The 19720-nt window shown below is 43.6% G+C and overlaps 1 protein-coding gene across 1 annotated transcript in view; it reads left to right on the top strand.

Annotated features, from left to right (window-relative positions):
* Positions 1 to 5672: 5672 nt before the first annotated feature.
* The window catches only part of Ubxn4 (UBX domain protein 4), a 37767-nt gene continuing 23719 nt past the window's right edge, over positions 5673 to 19720 (top strand). Inside the window, exons 1-5 of the mRNA XM_070023888.1 lie at positions 5673 to 6021; positions 12054 to 12156; positions 14622 to 14650; positions 15265 to 15383; positions 17423 to 17594. Of these exons, the coding sequence (XP_069879989.1) occupies positions 5940 to 6021; positions 12054 to 12156; positions 14622 to 14650; positions 15265 to 15383; positions 17423 to 17594 (505 nt within the window). The 5' untranslated portion in view covers positions 5673 to 5939. The remainder of the gene's footprint in view (positions 6022 to 12053; positions 12157 to 14621; positions 14651 to 15264; positions 15384 to 17422; positions 17595 to 19720) is intronic.

Genomic DNA, 19720 nt, shown 5'->3' with positions numbered 1-19720 from the left:
GCTAAGATTACAGGTGTGAGCCCTCAGTGTCCAGCTTATCATTTCCTTATGATAAAATACTCAAAATTCTTGTTTTTTTGCTTCTTGTCAGTTGTGGAGCTTGAACTCAGGGCCTGGGGACCATCCCTAAGCTTTTTAGCTCAAGTCTAGCACTGTACCACTTAGAACCACAGCACCACTTCTGGTTTTCTGTTGGTTAATTGGAAATAAAAGTCTCAGGGACTTTGCCACCCTGGCTGGCTTTGAACCACATCCTCAGATTTCAGCCTCCTGAGTAGCTAGGATTACAGGTATGAGCCACCAGCATCTGGGCCCATCTAGTTTTTGTAGGTTGACTAAACTTTTTTTTTAATTTTTTTATTATATAGGTGATGTACAAAAGGGTTACAGTTACACAGGTTCCCTAAACTTTAATACTAGGATGTAGTTTAATGGCAAAGTATTTTGCTGAAATGTTCAAGGGCCTAGGTTTGATTTCTATCACCTGCGCACAAAAACTTTAAAAGTCCCCTTAAAATTGATATGAAAGATCCACGCCTGGAGTGGTGGCAAATGCCTGTGGTCCCAGAGATGAGGAAGCAGAGTGTAGGAGGGTCATATGTCAGAGAATCACCACCGAGGCCACCCGATGTAAAACCATGGGATCCTACCTCAGTTATATAAAGTTGAGCACTGGTAGCTCACTCCTAGCTACCCTTGAAGCTGATAGATCTGAGGATCACAGTTCAAAGCCAGGCAGGCAGGAAAATTAGTAAGACTAATTTAATAACAAACTTAATAATCTGAAGTGGAGTTATGGCTCAAGTGGTAGAGTGCTACTCTTGAGCCAAAAAAAAAAAAAAAAAAAAATCTCAGACAGTCCCCAGGCCCTGAGTTCAAGCCCCAGGACCAGCACACACATAGAAATAAGGAAGAGAGGCAGACAGGCAGGCAGGCAGGCAGGCAGGCAAATCAAGGTCCTTTGTAGATGATTGATGTATGCTAACATCAACAGGTCCTGTCAGAAGTAATTGGACTCTCCTGAGTGACTACAGGCCTATTTTTTTTTTTGTTTCATTTTGATTTGTTTTTTTTGATTTGTTGCCAGTCAGGGCATGGGCTCTGTCCCGGAGTTTCTTTTGCTCAAGGCTTGCAGCACACTACCACTTGAGCCACAGCGCTACTTCTGGCATTTTCTGTTTATGTGGTACTGAGGAATTGAACCCAGGGCTTCATGCATGCAGGGCAAGCAGTCTACCACTAAGCCATATTCCCAGCCAGGCCTGTTTTTCTGTTGTTATTTTATTTTCTTGCTAGTAGTCCTGGGGCTTGAACTCTGGGCCTGGGCACAGTTCCTGAGCTTCTTTTTGTTTAAGGTAAGCACTCTACCACTTGAACCACAGCACCATTTCTGGCTTTTTTTGTCGGTTGTGGGGCTTGAACTCTGGGCCTGGGCGCTGTCCCTCAGCTCTTCAGCTCAAGGCTAGCACTCTACCATTTGAGCCACAGTGCCACTTCCAGCTTTTTCAGCTTATGTGGTGCTGAGGAATCGAACCCAGGGCCTCATGTATGCAAGGCAAGCACTCTACCAGTTAGCCACCTTCCCAGCTCCCACTTCTGGCTTTTTTGAGTAGTTTATTGGAGATAAGAGTCTCCCAGTTTCCTGCCCAGGCTGGCTTCAAACCTCGATCCTCAGATCTCAGCTCCTTAGTAGCTAGAATTACAGATGTGAGCCACCAGCACCCTGTTACATGCCTGTTTTTTAGCATATATGACATACTTAAAGGCCTACAGTACTTGTTTTAATGCCTTTTGTAACAATGTGTATAGCACAATTTAGAAAGGCTTAATCCTGATTTCAAGCCCTATTACCACTACTATAAAAAAACTTTTATCCATTTTATTATTTTTTTGAAAGCAAAAACTTCATTTTATTATAGTAAAAGGGCTGAGGTTTGGGATGGTGTAGATGCAGCAAGCAAGCAACTATTGCCCTAGTTAACCTTGTATGCCCATACCCATGTCCAGGAAGGTCGCAAAGATGCTGCCACATGGCACTACACTTTTCCCAAATGTCACCCATCAGCTTCCAACTCCACATTGTAAACCTGAGATAGGAAAAGGTGCCAAAGAACTACCCCACACCATATCCATATCACAACCTATGACAGCCTATCTTCACATGGTCAAAGCAGTTGGTGGAGACTGGACCCATTGGCCACTGGCACTTCACTCTTGATCTTAGGAAAAAACCAAAGGACTTTTTTATTTTGGTACTGATCCTGGGGCTTGAAGTCAAGGTCTGGGCATTATCTCTGATTTTCTTTGTTCAAGGTAAGCACTCTACCACTTGAGCAATATCTCTACTTGTTTTTGGGGTTTTTTTTGGGTAGTGGGGAAGGGGTAGTTAATTTCAGTCTCATGAGCTTTCCTTCCCAGGCTGGCTTCAAATCCAGTCTTCAGATTTCAGCCTCCTGAGAGCTAGAATTACAGGTGTAAACCACCAGCTCCTGGCTTTTTTTTTTTTTTTGGCCAGTCCTTGGGCCTGAACTCTGGGCCTGGGCACTATCCCTCAGCTCTTCAGCTCAAGGCTAGCACTCTCCTACTTGAGCCACAGCGCCACTTCTGGCTTTGTTTTTTGCTTATGTGGTGCTGAGGAATCAAACTCAGGGCCTCATGCATGCAAGGCAAGCATTCTACCACTGAGCTACCTTCCCAGCCCCTCTGGTTCTTGTGTATGAGGAATGGTACTTTATGTAAGCAATCAGTGTTATGATTCAGTTCATAAACTCATTGAAAAAATATGAAATAAACCATACAAACCTTTACGTTATTAGAGACCATGTAATTTCATGCAGGTATTAAATATGGATCAATTTTCACTTTAAGGGCAACCAACCAACCACAAATTGGCTGATCACAGGATTTCTCCATAAAAATGGAAACAAAATCATTACTCTGTTCATTGTAACCTTAGAAAGTAGTGATATAAGCGTGGTCTAGTAATATATGTCTATAATCACGGCATTTGGGAGTTAAGGCAAGACCAGCCTGGACTACATGAAGAGAACTTGTTTAAAAAAATAAACAGGAGCCGGGCGACAGTGGCTCACACCTGTAATCCTAGCTACTCAGGAGGCTGAGATCTGAGGATCACGGTTCAAAGCCAGTCCAGGCAGGAAAGTCCGTGAAACTCTTATCAGAAAACCGGAAGTGGTGCTGTGGCTCAAGCGGTAGAGCGCTCGCCTTAAGCTGAAGAGCGCAGGGACAGCGCCCAAGCCCAGAGTTCAAGCCCCACGACAAACAAACAGGGAGCCAGGTACCAATGGCTCATGCCTGTAATCCTAGCTACTCAGGAGGCTGAGATCTGGAGATCTCAGTTCAAACCAACCTAGGCAAGACAGTCCATGAGACTCTTATCTCCAGTTAACCACTAGGAAACCAGAAGTGGCACTATGGCTCAAGTGGTAGAGCATTCACCTTGAGCTGAAGAGGTCAAGGACAGCACCCAGGCAGAGTTCAAGCCTCACGACTGACCAAAAAAATTAAAAAATAAAAATACTGGGAATGTGGCTTAGTGGTAGAGTGCTTACTTGCCTAGAATGTGTGAAGCCCTGGGTGCCATTCCTCAGTACCACATATACAGAAAAGGCTCAAGTGATATGGTGGTAGGCTTGAGCAAAAGAAGCTCAGGGACAGTGCCCAAGACTGAGTTCAAGCCCCAGGACTGGCAAAAAATAAAGAAATAAAAAAATAAACCAATGCTGGTGCTCATGGCTGACACTTATAATCCTAGCTACACAGAAGGCTGAGATCTAAGCATCAAGGTTCAAAGCTAGCCTGGGAGAGAAAGTGCAGGAGAGCCAGGCCCTGGTGGCTCATGCCTGTAATCCTAGCTACTTAGGAGACGGAGATCTGACCATGGTTCAAAGTCAGCCCTGACAAAAGTCCTTGAGGCTCTCATCTCTAATTAACCACTTGAAAATCAGAAGTGGAGCTGTGGCTTAAGGTGGCAGAGCACTAGCCTTGAGGAGAAAAAAATTAAGAACAGTGCTCAGGTCATGAGTTCAGGCCCCATGTCCAGGTAAAAAAAAGGCCAAGAGACTTTTATTTCCAATAAACCAGCAAAGGGCTAGGAAGTTGGCTCAGTGGTAGAGTACTTGCCTCTCATGCATGAGGCCCTGGGTTCGATTCCCCAGCACTACATAAACAGAAAAAAGCTGGAAGTGGCGCTGTGGCCTAAATGGTAGGGTGCTAGCCTTGAGCTAAAGAGCTGAGGGACAGTGCCCTGGCCCAGAGTTCAGCCCCCCTGACTGCAAAACTAACTAAATAAATCAGCAAAAAGCCAGAACTGAAGCTGAGGCTCAAGTGGTAGAGTGCTAACCCTGAGCAAAAAAGCTCAGGGATAGGAGCTAGGAATGCATGAAGCCCTGGGTTTGATTCCTCAATACCACATAAACAGAAAAAGCTGAAAGTGGCACTGTGGATCAAGTGGTAGAGTGCTAGCCTTGAGCTGAAGAGCTAAGGGACAGCGCCCAGGCCCAGAGTTTAGGCCCACAACCAGACCCCCCCCCCCAAAAAAAAAAGAAGTTCAGGGACAGTTCCCAGGCTCTGAGATTAATTAAACAAATAGATCAAACAAAGCAGCTGTGGCAATAGCAAGCATAGTAGTAGGTTTTTTTTTAAGTGTTTGTGTGAGAGATTAGAAAGTATATTAAGAAATGAATACACTTTCAAATGACTGGAGTCATCTCTAGGAGGGAGAATGAATCATTTTCTTTTGGCACAAGTTTTGTGTTTTTCTTTTTTTGCCAGTCGTGGAGCCTGAACTCGACCTGGGCGCTGTCCCTCAGCTCTTCACTCAAGGTGAGTGCCCTACCACATGAGCCCCAGCAGCACTTCTGGCTTTTTTTGCTTATGTGGTGCTGAGGAATTGAACCCAGGGCCTCATGCATGCAAGGCAAGCACTCTACCACTGAGCCACCTTCCCAGCCCATTTTTAAGTGCAAGGAACTTAGAGCATTGAATTTCTTCCCAGGACCTGGCAGAGTCACTATTTCCAAGGTTGGTTGATGTTTACTTTATTATATTTGACCTCTAGGACATGGATCACTGTCCTGAGTGGATACATTAAATATCTATTGTTTCAGAACAATTTGTTGACCCACCTTGGAGTAGAATTAAGTCCATCCTTTTTTTTTTTTTTTTGTCAGTCATGGGCCTGAACTCTGGGCCTGGGTGCTGTCCCTCAGCTCTTCAGCTCAAGGCTAGTGCTCTACCACTGAGCCACCTTCCCAGCCCGACCATTGTGGCTTTTGTCCCGCTTTTTTTTTTTTTAAACAAGATTGGCCAAAATTTAATAGAAACCACTCTTGCATAAATCCCCACAAAGCTCCTTTAGTCCGACGTGGGGACGACTGGTTCCATTCTTTAACGTCTCAGTGAGAGCAAGAATGGCACATCTGGGTCCTGGTGACACTTCTCCACTCCCCTCTCTGGCCCGTAATCGCTCACGACCGCTCTCTTTGGTCCAGCCTCGGAAACCACGGTGACACGGAAACAAACAAGCCTCAGAAAACTACAATTCCCGTCAGGCCTCATTGCAGGGGACGCCGACGTGTCGTAGCGGTTAGCTATACCGGGCTACTTCCGGTTCCTGGCCTCAGAGGATGAGGCTTCGTGGGCGCGCACCCTCTCTAGCCACCGAGGCAAGGCGCTGAGGCGCAAAGACGCCCGCGATGGGCCGCATCACGTGACGCGCGGCGTACCTTGATAAGCGCGCGCTTGCGCGTGTCCCGGGGAACCGCTGACGGGAGTGCGCGCTTCCAAGAGGCGGAGGCGGGGGCCGGACCAGCCGAGGGCTGCGGGAGTCGCTGGGCCCGACGGAGTGGGAGGGTGAGGCCAGCTCCGAGACCGCGACGACGACATTCCGAGCTAGCCCTTGAGGCCGAGTGGAGAAGATGCTGTGGTTCCAGGGCGCCATTCCGGCCGCCATCGCGTCGGCTAAGAGGAGCGGCTCGGTCTTCGTGGTGTTCGTGGCAGGTGAAGGGGGCGGGGGCTGGAGCTGCGGCTGCGGTCGGGACACCCCCCCCTCTCGCCCCCCTCCCCAATCCGGCCTGTCTCCCGTCTTACCCCGGACGCCAGGCGGCCCTCGCGGCACAGCCAGCCAGAACCGCCGCCGGCTCCCCTTCGGGGCCGGCTCAGCCCCGAGCCCCAGCTCCTTGAGGGCCCGTACGGGGCCTCCCTGGCGGGTCTGGGGTCCTGCAGGCCTGAGCCCGGGCGGGCCGCACCGTGCGGCCTGGGCCCCGCGGCGCGCGGAGCCCGACGCGGGGAGCAGCTGCCGGCAGGCCCTCCCCGGGAGCCTGGCCCCGAGCGTCCCAGCCGCTTCCCCGCCAGGCCGCCCGAGGAGTGGTCGCGGGCGGACCCGGCGCGTCTCCCTGGGTTTTCTGTCTGTCCTGCCCCGGTTGGGGTGCCTTGGCGCTGGTTTAGCTCGTCCTGTGCTGGCGGGGTGGAAACCGAGCGTTAGGCTTCTTCCACCAAGTGGTAGTGGACTGTCAGAAAGCTGTGTCATCGGTTCGCAACAAAGAGAAACCACCTGATGGTCACGGTTGCTGGGGGTGGCAATGTGTTTCTGGGATGTAAACTTTCCAGTTCTAAATAGGTTACCTTCTTTTTTTGTGTTCGTGCTAAGGAAAGAGGGTGTCTAAAGTTGCAGTAACTGCTTCGTTCCAGACTGAGTTTGAATCTCTTTTTTTCTTTTTTTTTTTAACCATTAGTTTTAGAGAAGTACACATTGGATCTGTGGTTCTTTATTTTGCTGTCTTTCTAGCCCAGAATGTGTACTACAGTTATCCTATGTTGCTCTGTGTTTTTCCGTGTGGGTTCTGGGGCTTGAACTCAGGCCTTGGGCCCCGTTCCTGAGCAAGGCTCTACCACTTGAGCCACATCTCCACTTTGGGCATGTATGTGTGTATATATACACATATATGAATATGTATATATGTGTACATGTATATATATGTGTGTGTATATATAGATGTATATACACACACGCATTTATTTTTTGTTATTAAGGTGTTGTACAGAAGCGCTACCATTTATTTTACAAGTCAGGTAATGAGTAACTTTCGGCTTTTAATAGTTGATCGTAGATTAGTCTAACAGACTTTCCTACCCCCCCCTCCCTGCCCCCCCCCTCCCCCCGGCTTGGAACCATGATCCTCTGATCTCAGCCTCCTGAGAAGCTAGAATTAGAGGCGTCCAGCCTACTCTGGGTTATTTTGTCTCGTGTTCTGTGGTAGGACTGAGTTTTGTGGGTTTACAGTAAACTATCTTCTCTTGTGGGATTGCTTGTTCTTTTTACTGGGACTGTTTCTTGTTACAGGGACTAATTTGAAGTGTTTTACTCATAATTGACACTTTTTTTTTTTTTTTTGCCAGTCCTGGGGCTTGAACTCAGGGCTTGGGCACTGTCCCTGATCTTTTGCTCAAGGCTACAGCTCCACTTCGGCCATTTTTCCGTTTATGTAGTACTAAGGAATCATCAGATCTAGGGCTTTGTGCATGCTAGGCAAGCACTCTACCGCTTAGCTATATTCCCACCCATCACACACATCTTTTAGTAGTTCCATTACTATGCACTGCTGAGAGGAACAGATTCCTGAAATATAATTTAATTTAGCTTTCTATTTGAAATTTGTAATTGTTTGTATGCTACTTTTATTTTTTATTTATTTATTTTTGGGGTCTGGTTGTGGGGCCTGAACTCTGGGCCTGCCTCTTCAGCTCAAGGCTAGCGCTCTACCACTTGAGCCACAGCACTACTTCCGGTTTTTTTCTTTTTGCTTATGTGGTGCTGAGGAATCGAACCCAGGGCCTCAGGCATGCAAGGCAAGCGCTCTACCACTGAGCCATCTTCCCAGCCCCTGTATGCTACTTTTAAATTTTTATTTTTGTGCTTGAGTAGTTTAGATTCTGATATGCTGTCTGTTTTCTGGAGCTATATTATACTTTACACTAACTGTTGCTATAATCCAGTAAAGATAAAAGTGGGTTAAAATGAAAGGAGATCTGTGACGTGGTGCTCATTATGAGTTCAACGATAGGTTTATGGTACTTAAATTGGGTTCTTTTTTTTTTTTTTTTTTTTTTTTTTGTCGGTCATGGGGCTTGAACTCTGGGCCTGGGCGCTGTCCCTCAGCTCAAGGCTAGCGCTCTACCACTTGAGCTACAAAGCCACTTCCGGTTTTCTAGTGGTTTTTATTGGAGATAAGAGTCTCACAGACTTTTCTGCCTGGGCTGACTTTGAACTGTGATCCTCAGATCTCAGACTCCTGAGTAGCTAGGATTAACTCCTGAGTAGCTAGGATTATAGGCGTGAGCCACCGGTGCCCGGCTTAAATTGAGTTCTTCATGTAAAATTTTAATTGATCCTTATGGTTAGTAGGTTTGTAGATGATGAACTTATGCACAAAGTCATAAAGAAACTTCCACCAGGGTCACAAAAATAATTTACTTTTTTTTTTTTTTGGGTGTGGTAGTGGTGCCTGAACTCTGGGCCTGGGCGCTGTCCCCCAGCTCTTCAGCTCAAGGCTAGCGCTCTACCACTTGAGCCACAGCGCCACTTCTGGCTTTTTTTCTTTTTGCTTATGTGGTTCTGAGGAATTGAACCCAGGGCCTCAGGCATGCAAGGCAAGTGCTCTACCACTGAGCCACCTTCCCAGCCCCAATAATTTACATCTTAACAGTCAAAAATTTTAAAGCCTTGCTTTTTTGTTGGGAAAAAACTAAACTACTGTTTATGTAGTCATTTAAATTAATGATGAAGAAATAAGGAAATCTAGGACTAAGGTAGTCATGTTTTTGAACAAAAAAAAGTCCCACAATTCATAGTTATAACCATTTGAAGAGGTACTTTTCTTTAGGGGGGGGCGGGGGGGAGTGGTGGGAGGCGGTAGGGGTAATGAATGTGTCCCCATCCGTCTGGGGGATGGAACTCAGGGCCTGGGCACTATTCCAGAGCTTTTTTGTCCAGGGCTCTGCTATCTACCACTTGAACCACAGATCCACTCTGACTCTTTGCTTGTTAATTGGATGTAATAGTATCCTAACGTACTTAGAGCTCAGCCTTCTGAGTAGCTAGGATACAGGTGTGAGTCACCTATGTTCATCTCAAAAACACTCTTGAAGGTTATCAGTAAATTTGAAACAAGTGCTGACTTTCCCCTTACCCCCCTCGAGCCCCAGTGTTTTATGCTGAGAAAAAGCTCTACTGCTGAGCTCACACTTAGCCTAAATTATTAGGTTTAATGAACATATTTGAAACTCAGAAACACTAGTGTACAGTTTTGTACTTTAAAGGCTTTGTGCATTGTAGATATACACACATACACGTGTTTATGAGTATACTCACTGTACATGTATCTAAACACTGGATTGATAAAAACTGTTAATACAACTTGCCTAGAGTTTTTTTTCTTCATAACTTTGAGGAATATATCCAGAATTTTGATTGTTTTGGTTTTGTTATTGTTGTTTGCCAATCTTGGGTCTTTGTTTATCTCAGGGCCTGGGCATTGGCTTTTGCTTAAGGCTAACACTGTACCACTTGAGCTATAGCTCCACTTCTGGCTTTTTTGGTAGTCAATTGGAGATAAAAATCTTACAGACTTTCCTGCTAGGGCTGGCTGTGAACCTTGGTCCTCTAATCTCAGCCTCCCGAGTAGCTAGGATTACAGGAGTAAGTCACTAGTGCCAGGCTCAGAAATTGTTTTCCTTTCTCTCTCTCTCTCTCTCTCTCTCTCTCTCTCTCTCTCTCTCTCTCTCTCTCTCTCTCTCTCTCTCTCTCTCTTTTTTTTTTGTCAGTCATGGGGCCTGAACTCTGGGCCTGGGTGCTGTCCCTCAGCTCTTCAGCTCAAGGCTAGCCCTCTACCACTTGAGCCACAGTACCACTTCCAGCTTTTTCTGCTTATGTGTTGTTGAGGAATCAAACCCAGGGCCTCATACATGCAAGGCAAGCACTCTTCCACTGAACCACCTTCCCAGCCAGAAATTTTCTTATATATTAGACATCAACAGTAATATACTAACTTAATGCAAAATTAAAAGATATCTTTATAGTTGAAGGAGTGATCTTAATAAGCACATATGTTGATTTACAGAAGTATTTAAGGAGGAAACCTTTTAGGTGAATTTATTAATTTTCTTTTAGAGACTGGGTCCTTCAATACTGTGTATGTAGGCTGGCCATAACTCTTCTTCCTGCCTCAGCCTCCCAAGTAGCTGACACTGTAATTGTGTGTATGTGTGTGTGTGTGTGTGCGCGTGTGCATGCACACATGTGCTCACACTCCAATATTAGTGCCAGACTGGGGCTTGAACTCAGAGCCTTGTGTGCACTCCATTCATGCTCTACCACTTGAGCCACACCTTCACTTCCAGCTTTTTTGCTGGTTAATAGGAAATAAGAATGTTATGGACGGGGCTGGGAAGGTAACTCAGTGGTCGAGTGCTTGCCTCACATGAATGAGGTCTTGGGTTGGATTCCTCAGCACCACATAAGCAGAAAAAAACTGGAAGTGGCTCAAGTGGTAGAGCACTAGCCTTGAGCTGAATTGCTGAGAGACAGTGCCCAGGCCCAGAGTTCAGGCCCCAAGACCGACCAAAATAAAAAAAAAAAAAAGGATGTCATGGCCAGGCACAGGTGGCTCACTCCTGTAGTCCTAGAAACTCAGGAGGCTGAGATCTGAGGATCACGATTCAAGCCAGGGTGGACAGGGAAAGTCCGTGAGACTCTTACCTGCAATAAACCACTAGAAAACCAGAAGTAGCACTGTGGCTAAAGCGGTAGAGTACTTGTCTTGAGCTGAAGAGCACAGGGACAGCTCCCAAGCCCAGAGTTCAAACCCCATGACCAACCAAAAAAAAAAAAAAAGGAATGTTATGGACTTTTTGCCCTAGCTGGCTCATCAGATTATCAGATTATCCTGAGTGGCTAGAATTACAAACTTGTGCCACCGAGTCCTGCCTGGGTGACACTGTAATTCATGGATGAGTTAATGTAGAGTTGATGTTAGGAGACTATAGTGATACTACTACCACAAGCCAGCAAATGAACAAGAATTTTCAGTTGCAGGTATTTAAATTTAAAGAAGTGTAAAAGAAGGTCGTTTGTTTCAGTAGAATAATCTGACAAGGATCCTGAAGCAAAGGTCTATTCCCTTGTGTTGTGAGACAGACTAAAATTTGTTAATGTCAGACACTACTGATTGTCTTTTTGGTTAACATTAGACTACAAAATCTTTAGGTTTTGAGCATTGAAACATCGATGTTTTTTGTTTTTAGTTGGAAGGGCATGTTTTAAATTGGAAGTGTGAGAGTGCAGCTAATTCTGAGTCAGTTTGTGTTCTCCCCCACCCTTAGTGTGTCAGGCCTTGGGGGTTCCACTTCTGGATTTTTGGTGGGTAATTAGAGATAAGTGTCTCATGGACTTTTTGATACTGGAGCTTCAACTCAGGGCCTCAAGCCTTTACTCCGCTCTTTTGATCACACCTGGTTCTCTATTACTTGAGCTATACTTCCAAGAAATAGCAAGAAAGTAAAATGAAATTAGTTTGGATATGTATTTCGAGACCTCAGGTGAAGTACCTGAGGGCCCTTATGAGTATACTTTGGCTTTTAATTTCAAGAAAATGGGACCAGGAAAACCTAGATAGGAGGTTGTCATCTAGATGAGATGTGATAGCTTGAGTAAGGGTTGATAGCTTGAATCAGGATGGTAGACATGGAAATAAAAGAGGTATTTATTTTAATGTATTTTGGAGATACCATCAACCAAATCAATGATAAAGGTTTTTTGTTGTCATTTTTGCTTTTGTTTGTTTGTTTGTTCACTTGCTATAAAACCTAGATAGTTTTATGATATTAACTAGGCACTCCTGGAAAAGACCAGTTTTCAAGTTTGGTAGAAAATAGTGTTTGTGGGGTTGTATTTTATTTGAAGTTCCTGTTCAGGGAAAAGAATTCACCAGCAAATTCTGTCTTTATATTTGAAGAATTCTTGAACTGTTTTTCAGGTGATGATGAACAGTCTACACAGATGGCTGCAAGTTGGGAAGATGAGAAAGTGACAGAAGCATCTTCAAACAGTTTTGTTGCTATTAAAATTGATACCAAAAGGTTTGCTTATGTTTTAATCTTATTGCTTCTCATTTTATAATAATGTTCTTTAGTTTTGATTTATGCTATAAATTTACACTCATATTAATATATTCTTGGAATATAAGAATGTAAATGTTGAGCTGGGTGCCGGTGGTTCACGCCTATAATCCTAGCTACTCAGGAGGCTGAGAGCTGAGGATCGCGGTTCAAAGCCAGCCCGGGCAAGGAAAGTCCAGGAAACTCCAGTAAACCACCAGAAAACCAGAAGTGGCACTGTAGCTCAAATGGTAGAGCCCTAGCCTTGAGCTGAAGAGCTGAGGGACAGCACTCAGGCCCAGAGGTCAAGCCCCACAACCGACACACACACACACACACAAAAAGAATGTAGATGTGATGTTTGTAGATACCTAAGGAATAATAGGAACTTCATTCTGATCATTATTTTGAACTTCATCATTATCTTTTTTTAAGATGTTCATAATTGGGCCTGTCGCTGGTGGCCCATGCTTGTAATCCTAGCTGAGTAGCTAGGATTACAAGCTTGTAATTACATGGATTACATGCTTGTAATCCTAGCTGAGTAGGATGCTGAGATTTGAAGATTGCAGTTCAAAGCCAGCCTGGGCAAGAAAGTCTGTGACACTTTTTTTTTCTTTTTTTAACTCTGGGCCTAGGCGCTGTCCCTCAGCTCTTCAGTTCAAGGCTAGCACTCTACCACTTGAGCCACAGTGCCACTTCCAGCTTTTTTTTTCCTGTTTATGTGGTGCTGAGGAATTGAACCCAGGGCCTCATGCATGCAAGGCAAGTGCTCTTACCACTGAGCCATCTTCCCAGCCCTGTGACACTCTTATCTCCAGTTAACCACCAGAAAAATGGAAGTGGCACTGTGGCTCAAGTAGTAGAGCATTCACCTTGAGCTGAAGAGCTAAGGGACAGCGCCTAGGCCCCACTACCAAACCCCCTACCCCCCAAAAAAGAAAGATGTTCATAATTGATTTTGCCTATACTGGTGCTTAAACTCAGGGCCTCACTCTGTCACTCAGTTTCATAGCTCATAACTATTGTCCTGACACTTGAGCCACACCTGCACTTCTGGCTTTTTCCTGACCAACTGGACATGTGAATTTCAGATTTGTCTCCCTGAGCTAGCTTTCAACCTCAGTTTTCAGCTCTCAGACTCCTGAGTAAGTAAGATCATAGGCATGAGATACCAGTGTCTAGTCTTTTTTTTTTTTTTTTTTTTGCTTTTTGTTTATGTGGTACTGAGGAATCAAACCCAGGGCCTCAGGCATGCAAGGCAAGCGCTCTACCACTGAGCCACCTTCCCAGCCCCTCAGTATCTAGTCTTACAATTTTGTCTTGCTAAAACATTTCACTGACTGGAGTTGTGGTTCAAGTGGCAGAGTACCAGCTATAATTAGGAAAAAAATTGAATACAAAGTCCTGACTTCAAGCTCTAGTATTAACACCAAAAAAATTGGAAGTTTTTCTAGAGTACAAAATATGTCTTTTTCTTTTCTTTTTTCTGGTCCTAGGGCTTGAACTTAGGGCCTAGCTCTTTTGCTCAAGGCTAGAGCTCTACCACTTTGAGCCAGTTCTAGTTTTCTAGTGGTTAATTGGAACTAAGAGTCTCACAGACTTTCCTGCTCTGGCTGGTTTTGAACTGCAATTCTCAGATTTCACCCTCTTGAGTAGCTAGGATTACAGGTGTGAGCCACCAGCACCTGACTAATTTTTCCTTTTTATGATTGCCTAATCTTTTTTTTTTTTTTTTAATTGGGCTGGTCCTGGGGCTTGAACTCATAGCCTGGGCACTGTGTATCATTTGAGCTACAGCTCTACTTCTGACTTTTTTGGCGTGTTTAATTCTAATCAAATGGACTTTTCTGCCTGGGCTAGCTTCAAACTATGATCCTCTGATCTCAGCCCCCTGAGTAGGATTATAGCCATAAACCACCAACACCTGCCTTAGACATTTAAGTTTTTTTAAATCATTTTTTAAATTTATTTTTTATTTTTTGTTGGTCATGAGGCTTAAACTCTGGGCCTGGGCACTATCCCTGAGCTCTTCAGCTCAAAGTGAGCACGTTCTGCTGCCTGAGCCAGAGCACTACTTCTGGTTTTCTGGTGGTTAATTCGAGATAAGAGTCTCACAGGCTTTGCTGCCTGGACTGGCTTTGAATCGTGATCCTCAGATCTCAGCCTCCTGAGTAGCTAGGTTACAGGTGTGAGCTACCAGTGCTTGGCTAAAATAATTTTTATTACAGATTATTATGTTATCACATACACCAGTAAATCATGGTTGTTTATTTTTTCTATACGTTAATCTTGGTATTAGATCACAGTTTGCTGCTTAGGAAGTAACTTGATAGATTGATACTGGTGATTGGTACAGTAAAAACTTTTAAAACAACTCAGTTTGGTAAGTAGTTGTATTAGTTTAGTGATTTTTTTTTCCTGTTTGATTTTTTTTTTCTTTACAGTGAAGCCTGTCTACAATTTTCACAAATCTGTATCCTTTCAATGAAGTACTGGGGTTTTTGTGTGCAAACGTATACACGTGCTACATTTTACTTTTTTTTTTTTTTTTTTTTTTTGCCAATTCAAAATTTAGAAGTTTATAGCTGGGAATGTGGCTTAGTAGTAGAGTACTTGCCTCACATACATGAGGCCCTGGTTTTGATTCCTCAGCACCACAAAAACAGAAAAAAGCTGCAAGTGGCACTATAGTTCAAGTGGTAGAGCGCTAGCCTTGAGCTGAAGAGCTCAGGGACAGCACCCAGACCTGAGTTCAAGCCTCACGACCAACCGAAAAAAAAAAGTTATTCTTTTAATTTTGTTTGTGAAAACTTTATATTACAAAGTTTTTTTCCAGGGGAAGCAATATGGGGCAGCTGAGATGTTAGAAGGAGTAGGCAAGGCAAGGCAAGATATATGTAATAGCAAGATGGATATAAAAGAATAGAGGAAAATGTTCTTTACTCAAATGTGCTGTGCAAATTATGTGTCACATTAGGAGTTATAACTATTACAGGTTGTATTATGAAAATAAAGATTTACTTTATCAATAGCACTTTATATAACCTTTTATTTTGCATGAATTGTTAGACTTAATCAAACGTACAGATCCTGTAGTATGTATTCCATCCAGTTTCTTTATTGGAGACAGTGGAATTCCTTTGGAAGTAATAGCAGGAAGCGTTTCAGCAGAAGAACTTGTTGCAAGAATTCACAAAGTCCGACAGGTGAGCAGAAGCTAGAACTGTTCTTTGCATAAATGTATAGGGAAAAATTCTTAAGAATTTTGACACCGGGATGTTACTGGATCCCCCTGTATACTCAAGAATTTGCTATTCCATTAAACCTCCTTTTTTCTCCTTCTTCCCTTCTTCTCCATCTCTTTTTTTTTGTATGTTTTGCTTGCTTTTGGTGGGACTAGGTTTCACTGTGCTCTAGATTCATCGTGCAACTCTGTATCAAGATGGCCTTAAACTCTCTTTTTTTGGGGGGATGTAGGAGGCAGTCCTGGGGCTTGAACTCAGGGCCTGGGCACTGTCCCTGAGCTGCTTTTGCTCAAGTCTAGCACTCTACCACTTGAGCCACAGTGTCACTTCCAGCTTCTTCTGTGGTACTGAGGAATCAAACCCAGGGTTTCATGCATGCTAGGCAGGCATTCTACCATTAAGCCACATTCCCAGCCCCTGGCCTGAAACTCGAACTTCTTCCTTAGTCTTCTATGTGCTGTAATTGTAGGTGTATACCATCACTCTTTGTTTATGTCATTAACCTTAAAAAGTAGTAAATAAAGCTTCCTGTATTTATAGAACTTTTTTTGTTTGTTTGAGTCAGAGTCACACTATGTTTTCTGGGTGGGTCTCAAATTCCTGAACTCTAGTCTTAGCCTTCTGAGAAGTAAGCATTTGAGGCTGGCTGGAACTTGAGATCATTCTGCCTCAGCCTCCTAAATGCTGGGATTACAGGTCTCTGGATTAGTTTTGAAAATAGTATTATGAAGATAGAGATGGCCCTGTATCTCAGTTATCACTTGAATATTCTTTTTTCTCCATCCTAGTAGAAAGTTGTAGGAGAGAGTTGCTGACACATCAAGATTCTAGCTATACATTGGTTCATATAATAGCTTATAGCTTTCTTGAATTCTGATTTGAAAGGAATTCTAGTTTTGTGTGTGTGTGTGTTTTAGAAATCTAGTTTTTTAATTTAAAAACATTTTTTTCAGGGATAATACTAAGGTTGAACTCAGGGCCTTGAGCTCTTTTGCTTGACTTTGTTGGTTTTCTTTACCATTGGTATTCTACTACTTGAACCACACTTCCAGTTACGCAGTTTTGCTGATTAATTAGAGATAGTCTTACAGAAATTTCTGCCTGAGTAGGCTTCAGCCACTCCAACCTGACATTCTTTTTTTGTTGTTGTTAATTAGCATACATTAGAAATACCAGAGGATTTTATTGTTTTATTTCCACACATATGTACAGTGTAATCCAATTGATGTCCCCAACTCTATCGTTCTCCCTTACTCTCCACCCCCTAGTACAGTTTCAAAAGGTTTCATTGTCTTTTTTGTCCTTTTTTTTTTTTGGTCGGTCGGTCATGGGGCTTAAACTCTGGACCTAAGCTACCCCTCAGCTCTTCAGCTCAAGGCGAGTGGTCTACCACTTCAACCATAGTACCACTTCTGGTTTTCTGGTGGTGTATTAGAGATGAGTCTCACAGACTTTTCTGCCTGGGCTAGCTTTGAACCACAATCTTCAGCCTCCTCAGTAGCTAGGATTACAGGCATGAACCACCAGCACCTGGCTTCATTGTCTATTTTTGTACATGCAGACAGACTACTTACTCATCCTTGTTTATCCTTCCTGTTATCCTAATCCTTTCCTGCAAGTACCCACCCCCCAAGAGAGGTTATTCATGCATGCATGTCCATGAATGTATACTTAATTTTTTTTACCAGATTTTGTACTGAGTTCCATAGTGATCACATTAGTGTACATTCCCACCAACATTGTATGAATTTCACCAATATTGGTATTTTGTTTTTAATGATTGACATTCTGATTGGGATGAGATAAAATCGTAATTTGGTTTTGACTTGCATTTCTTTTATGGCTAAGGGTGTTAAATATTTTTTCATGTAGCAGCTATTTTCATGTAGCAGCTATTTCCAAGAACTGTCCAGTTCGCTTGTCAATTTATTAATTGATTATTTGTTGTTATGCTGTTTAGTTTTTTGAGTTCTTTGTATTCCAATTTGTTTGCTCCTCAGATGCATTTACTGAAAGGTGAAACATCAGTGGCAAGTGGCAGCCAGTCAGAAAGTCCAATGTCTACTTCATTTGCCTCATTTGAACCTAACAGCACTTCTGAAAATTCTCCGTCAAGAAACACAGGTTGTAAGACATCACCTACTTCTGATACAAACCTAGATACTGCAACAGGTAATTTTTTCTCTTTGAGACAGCATCTCACTATATAGCACAGTCTAGTCTCCAACTTCAGAGTTCTTTTGCTTCTACCTCCCAAATGCTGGAATAATAGGTACATATTATCACACCTAGCTTCAATAGTTGAGCCCTTTTATACCTTTTTATGTACAGTAAAAGTATTGCTTTATTTCATTTTAAAGGGCAGGGATTGAGGCTGGAGGTAAGGTTCCAGTGGTTGAAGTGCCTGTCTAGCTAACATGAAGTTCTGAGTTCAAACCTCATTTCTTCTAAGAAACCAACTAATCATACAAAAGAAAACCAAAATAAAGGATACAGCTTAGTTCAGTGATGGGTCACTTTTGAAACATAGACAAACTCTAGATTTGATTCCCAGCACTACTTATAAAAAGTGCTTTGAGGGCTGGGAAGGTAGCTCAGCGGTAGAGTGCATGCCTTGCAGGCATGAGGCCCTGGGTTCGATTCCTCAGCACCACATAAACAGAAAAAGCCGGAAGTGGCGCTGTGGCTCCAGTGGTAGAGCGCTAGCCTTGAGCTGAAGAGCTGAGGGCCAGCGCCCAGGCCCAGAGTTCAGGCCCCATGACCGACAAAAAAAAAAAAAAAAAGTACATATCTTTTTGGACAATGTCACTGCTTCCCTCATTATTTTTCTAATGTATGTAGTTCAGGAAATGTCATTATGACACTTAGCAATTTTATTACTCCATGCCTAGAGGATTTTGAGTGGATCAGATGAGCTGCTATCTTTGGAATTGTTTTTACACATGTCTAACATGCTGTACAAGCCAGACACTGGTGGCTCATACCTGTAATCCTAACTCAGGAGGTTGGGATGTGAGGATCATTATTCAAAGCCAGTCCAGGCAGGAAAGTCTATAAAATTCTAACCTCCAATTAACCACCAGAAAACAGGAAGTGTTGCTGGATTGAAGTGGTAGAGCACAATCTTGGACAAAAGAGCTCAGGGGACAGCGCACCCAGGCCCTGAGTTCAAGCCCCATGCCCGACAAGTACATGCTTAAAAAAACAGTCTGTTCTTTTTTTTTTTCTTCTCTTCCTGCTTCCCTTGTTTTAGTGCTGGTTTGGGGTTTGAACTTAATGACTCATGCTCATGCATGAGATGACTTTATTGCTCATGACTGGCACTCTACCACTTAAATAATGCCTACAGTCTGGAGAATTGTATTTCTTTTTTTTTTTTTGTCGGTCGTGGGGCTTGAACTCTGGGCCTGAGCGCTGTCCCTCAGCTGTTCAAGGCGAGTGCTCTACCACTTGAGCTACAGCGCCACTTCTGGTTTTCTGGTGGTTTATTGGAGATAAGAGTTTCACAGACTTTCCTGAGTGGGCTGGGTTTGAACCATGATCCTCAGATCTCAGCCTTCTGAGTAGCTAGGATTACAGGCATGAGCTGCAGCCCCACTTCCAGTTTTCTGGTGGTTTATTGAAGAGTCTCACGGACTTTCCTTCCCGGGCTGGCTTTGAACCGTGATCCTTAGATCTCAGCCTCCTGAGTAGCTAGGATTACAGGCGTGAGCTACCGGCACCTGACTCTTGCACTATTCTTTCTTTCTTTTTTCTCTTTTGAAATTCTTTATTGTGATTAAGTGATAACATAATTTCCCAAATTTCACAGTATTGTGGGATAGTGATGCTTAATTAAAGTCACAAACACATTCTAACTTTCATGGAGCAAATTGTCTATCATAGTCTATGAGTTCTATGAGCTTTGCAATACAGTTATCTCTTCCACATTGGGTAATATGTACATTTGTTTTGCATAGTATCATCTGTTCCCTCTTTCCCACTTGTTCCCTCCCTCCCATCACTGCCCTTGAGTCGCTCAGTTCATTTTGATCAGTGTCCAGTCTTTATTCTTATATAATACTTTTGTATAATGTTTAAGAAACAATCTCATGGGGCTGGGAACGTGGCTTAGTGGTAGAGTGCTTACCTAACATGCATTAAGCCCTGGGTTTGATTCTTCAGTACCACATAAACAGAAAAGGCCGGACATGGTGCTGTGGCTCAAGTGATAAAGTGCAAAAAAAACCCAGCTAATGGACAGTGCCCAGGTCCTGAGTTCAAGCCCCAGTCCTAGCCAAAAAAGAAAGCAAAGAAAA

Source organism: Dipodomys merriami, unplaced genomic scaffold (assembly GCF_024711535.1).
Source record: "Dipodomys merriami isolate MVZ:Mamm:240054 unplaced genomic scaffold, mDipMer1.0.p SCAF_1, whole genome shotgun sequence".
NCBI lineage: Eukaryota > Metazoa > Chordata > Mammalia > Rodentia > Heteromyidae > Dipodomys > Dipodomys merriami.
The sequence above is the reverse complement of the archived record's forward strand: the minus strand, read 5'-3'. Positions and strand labels throughout refer to the sequence as shown.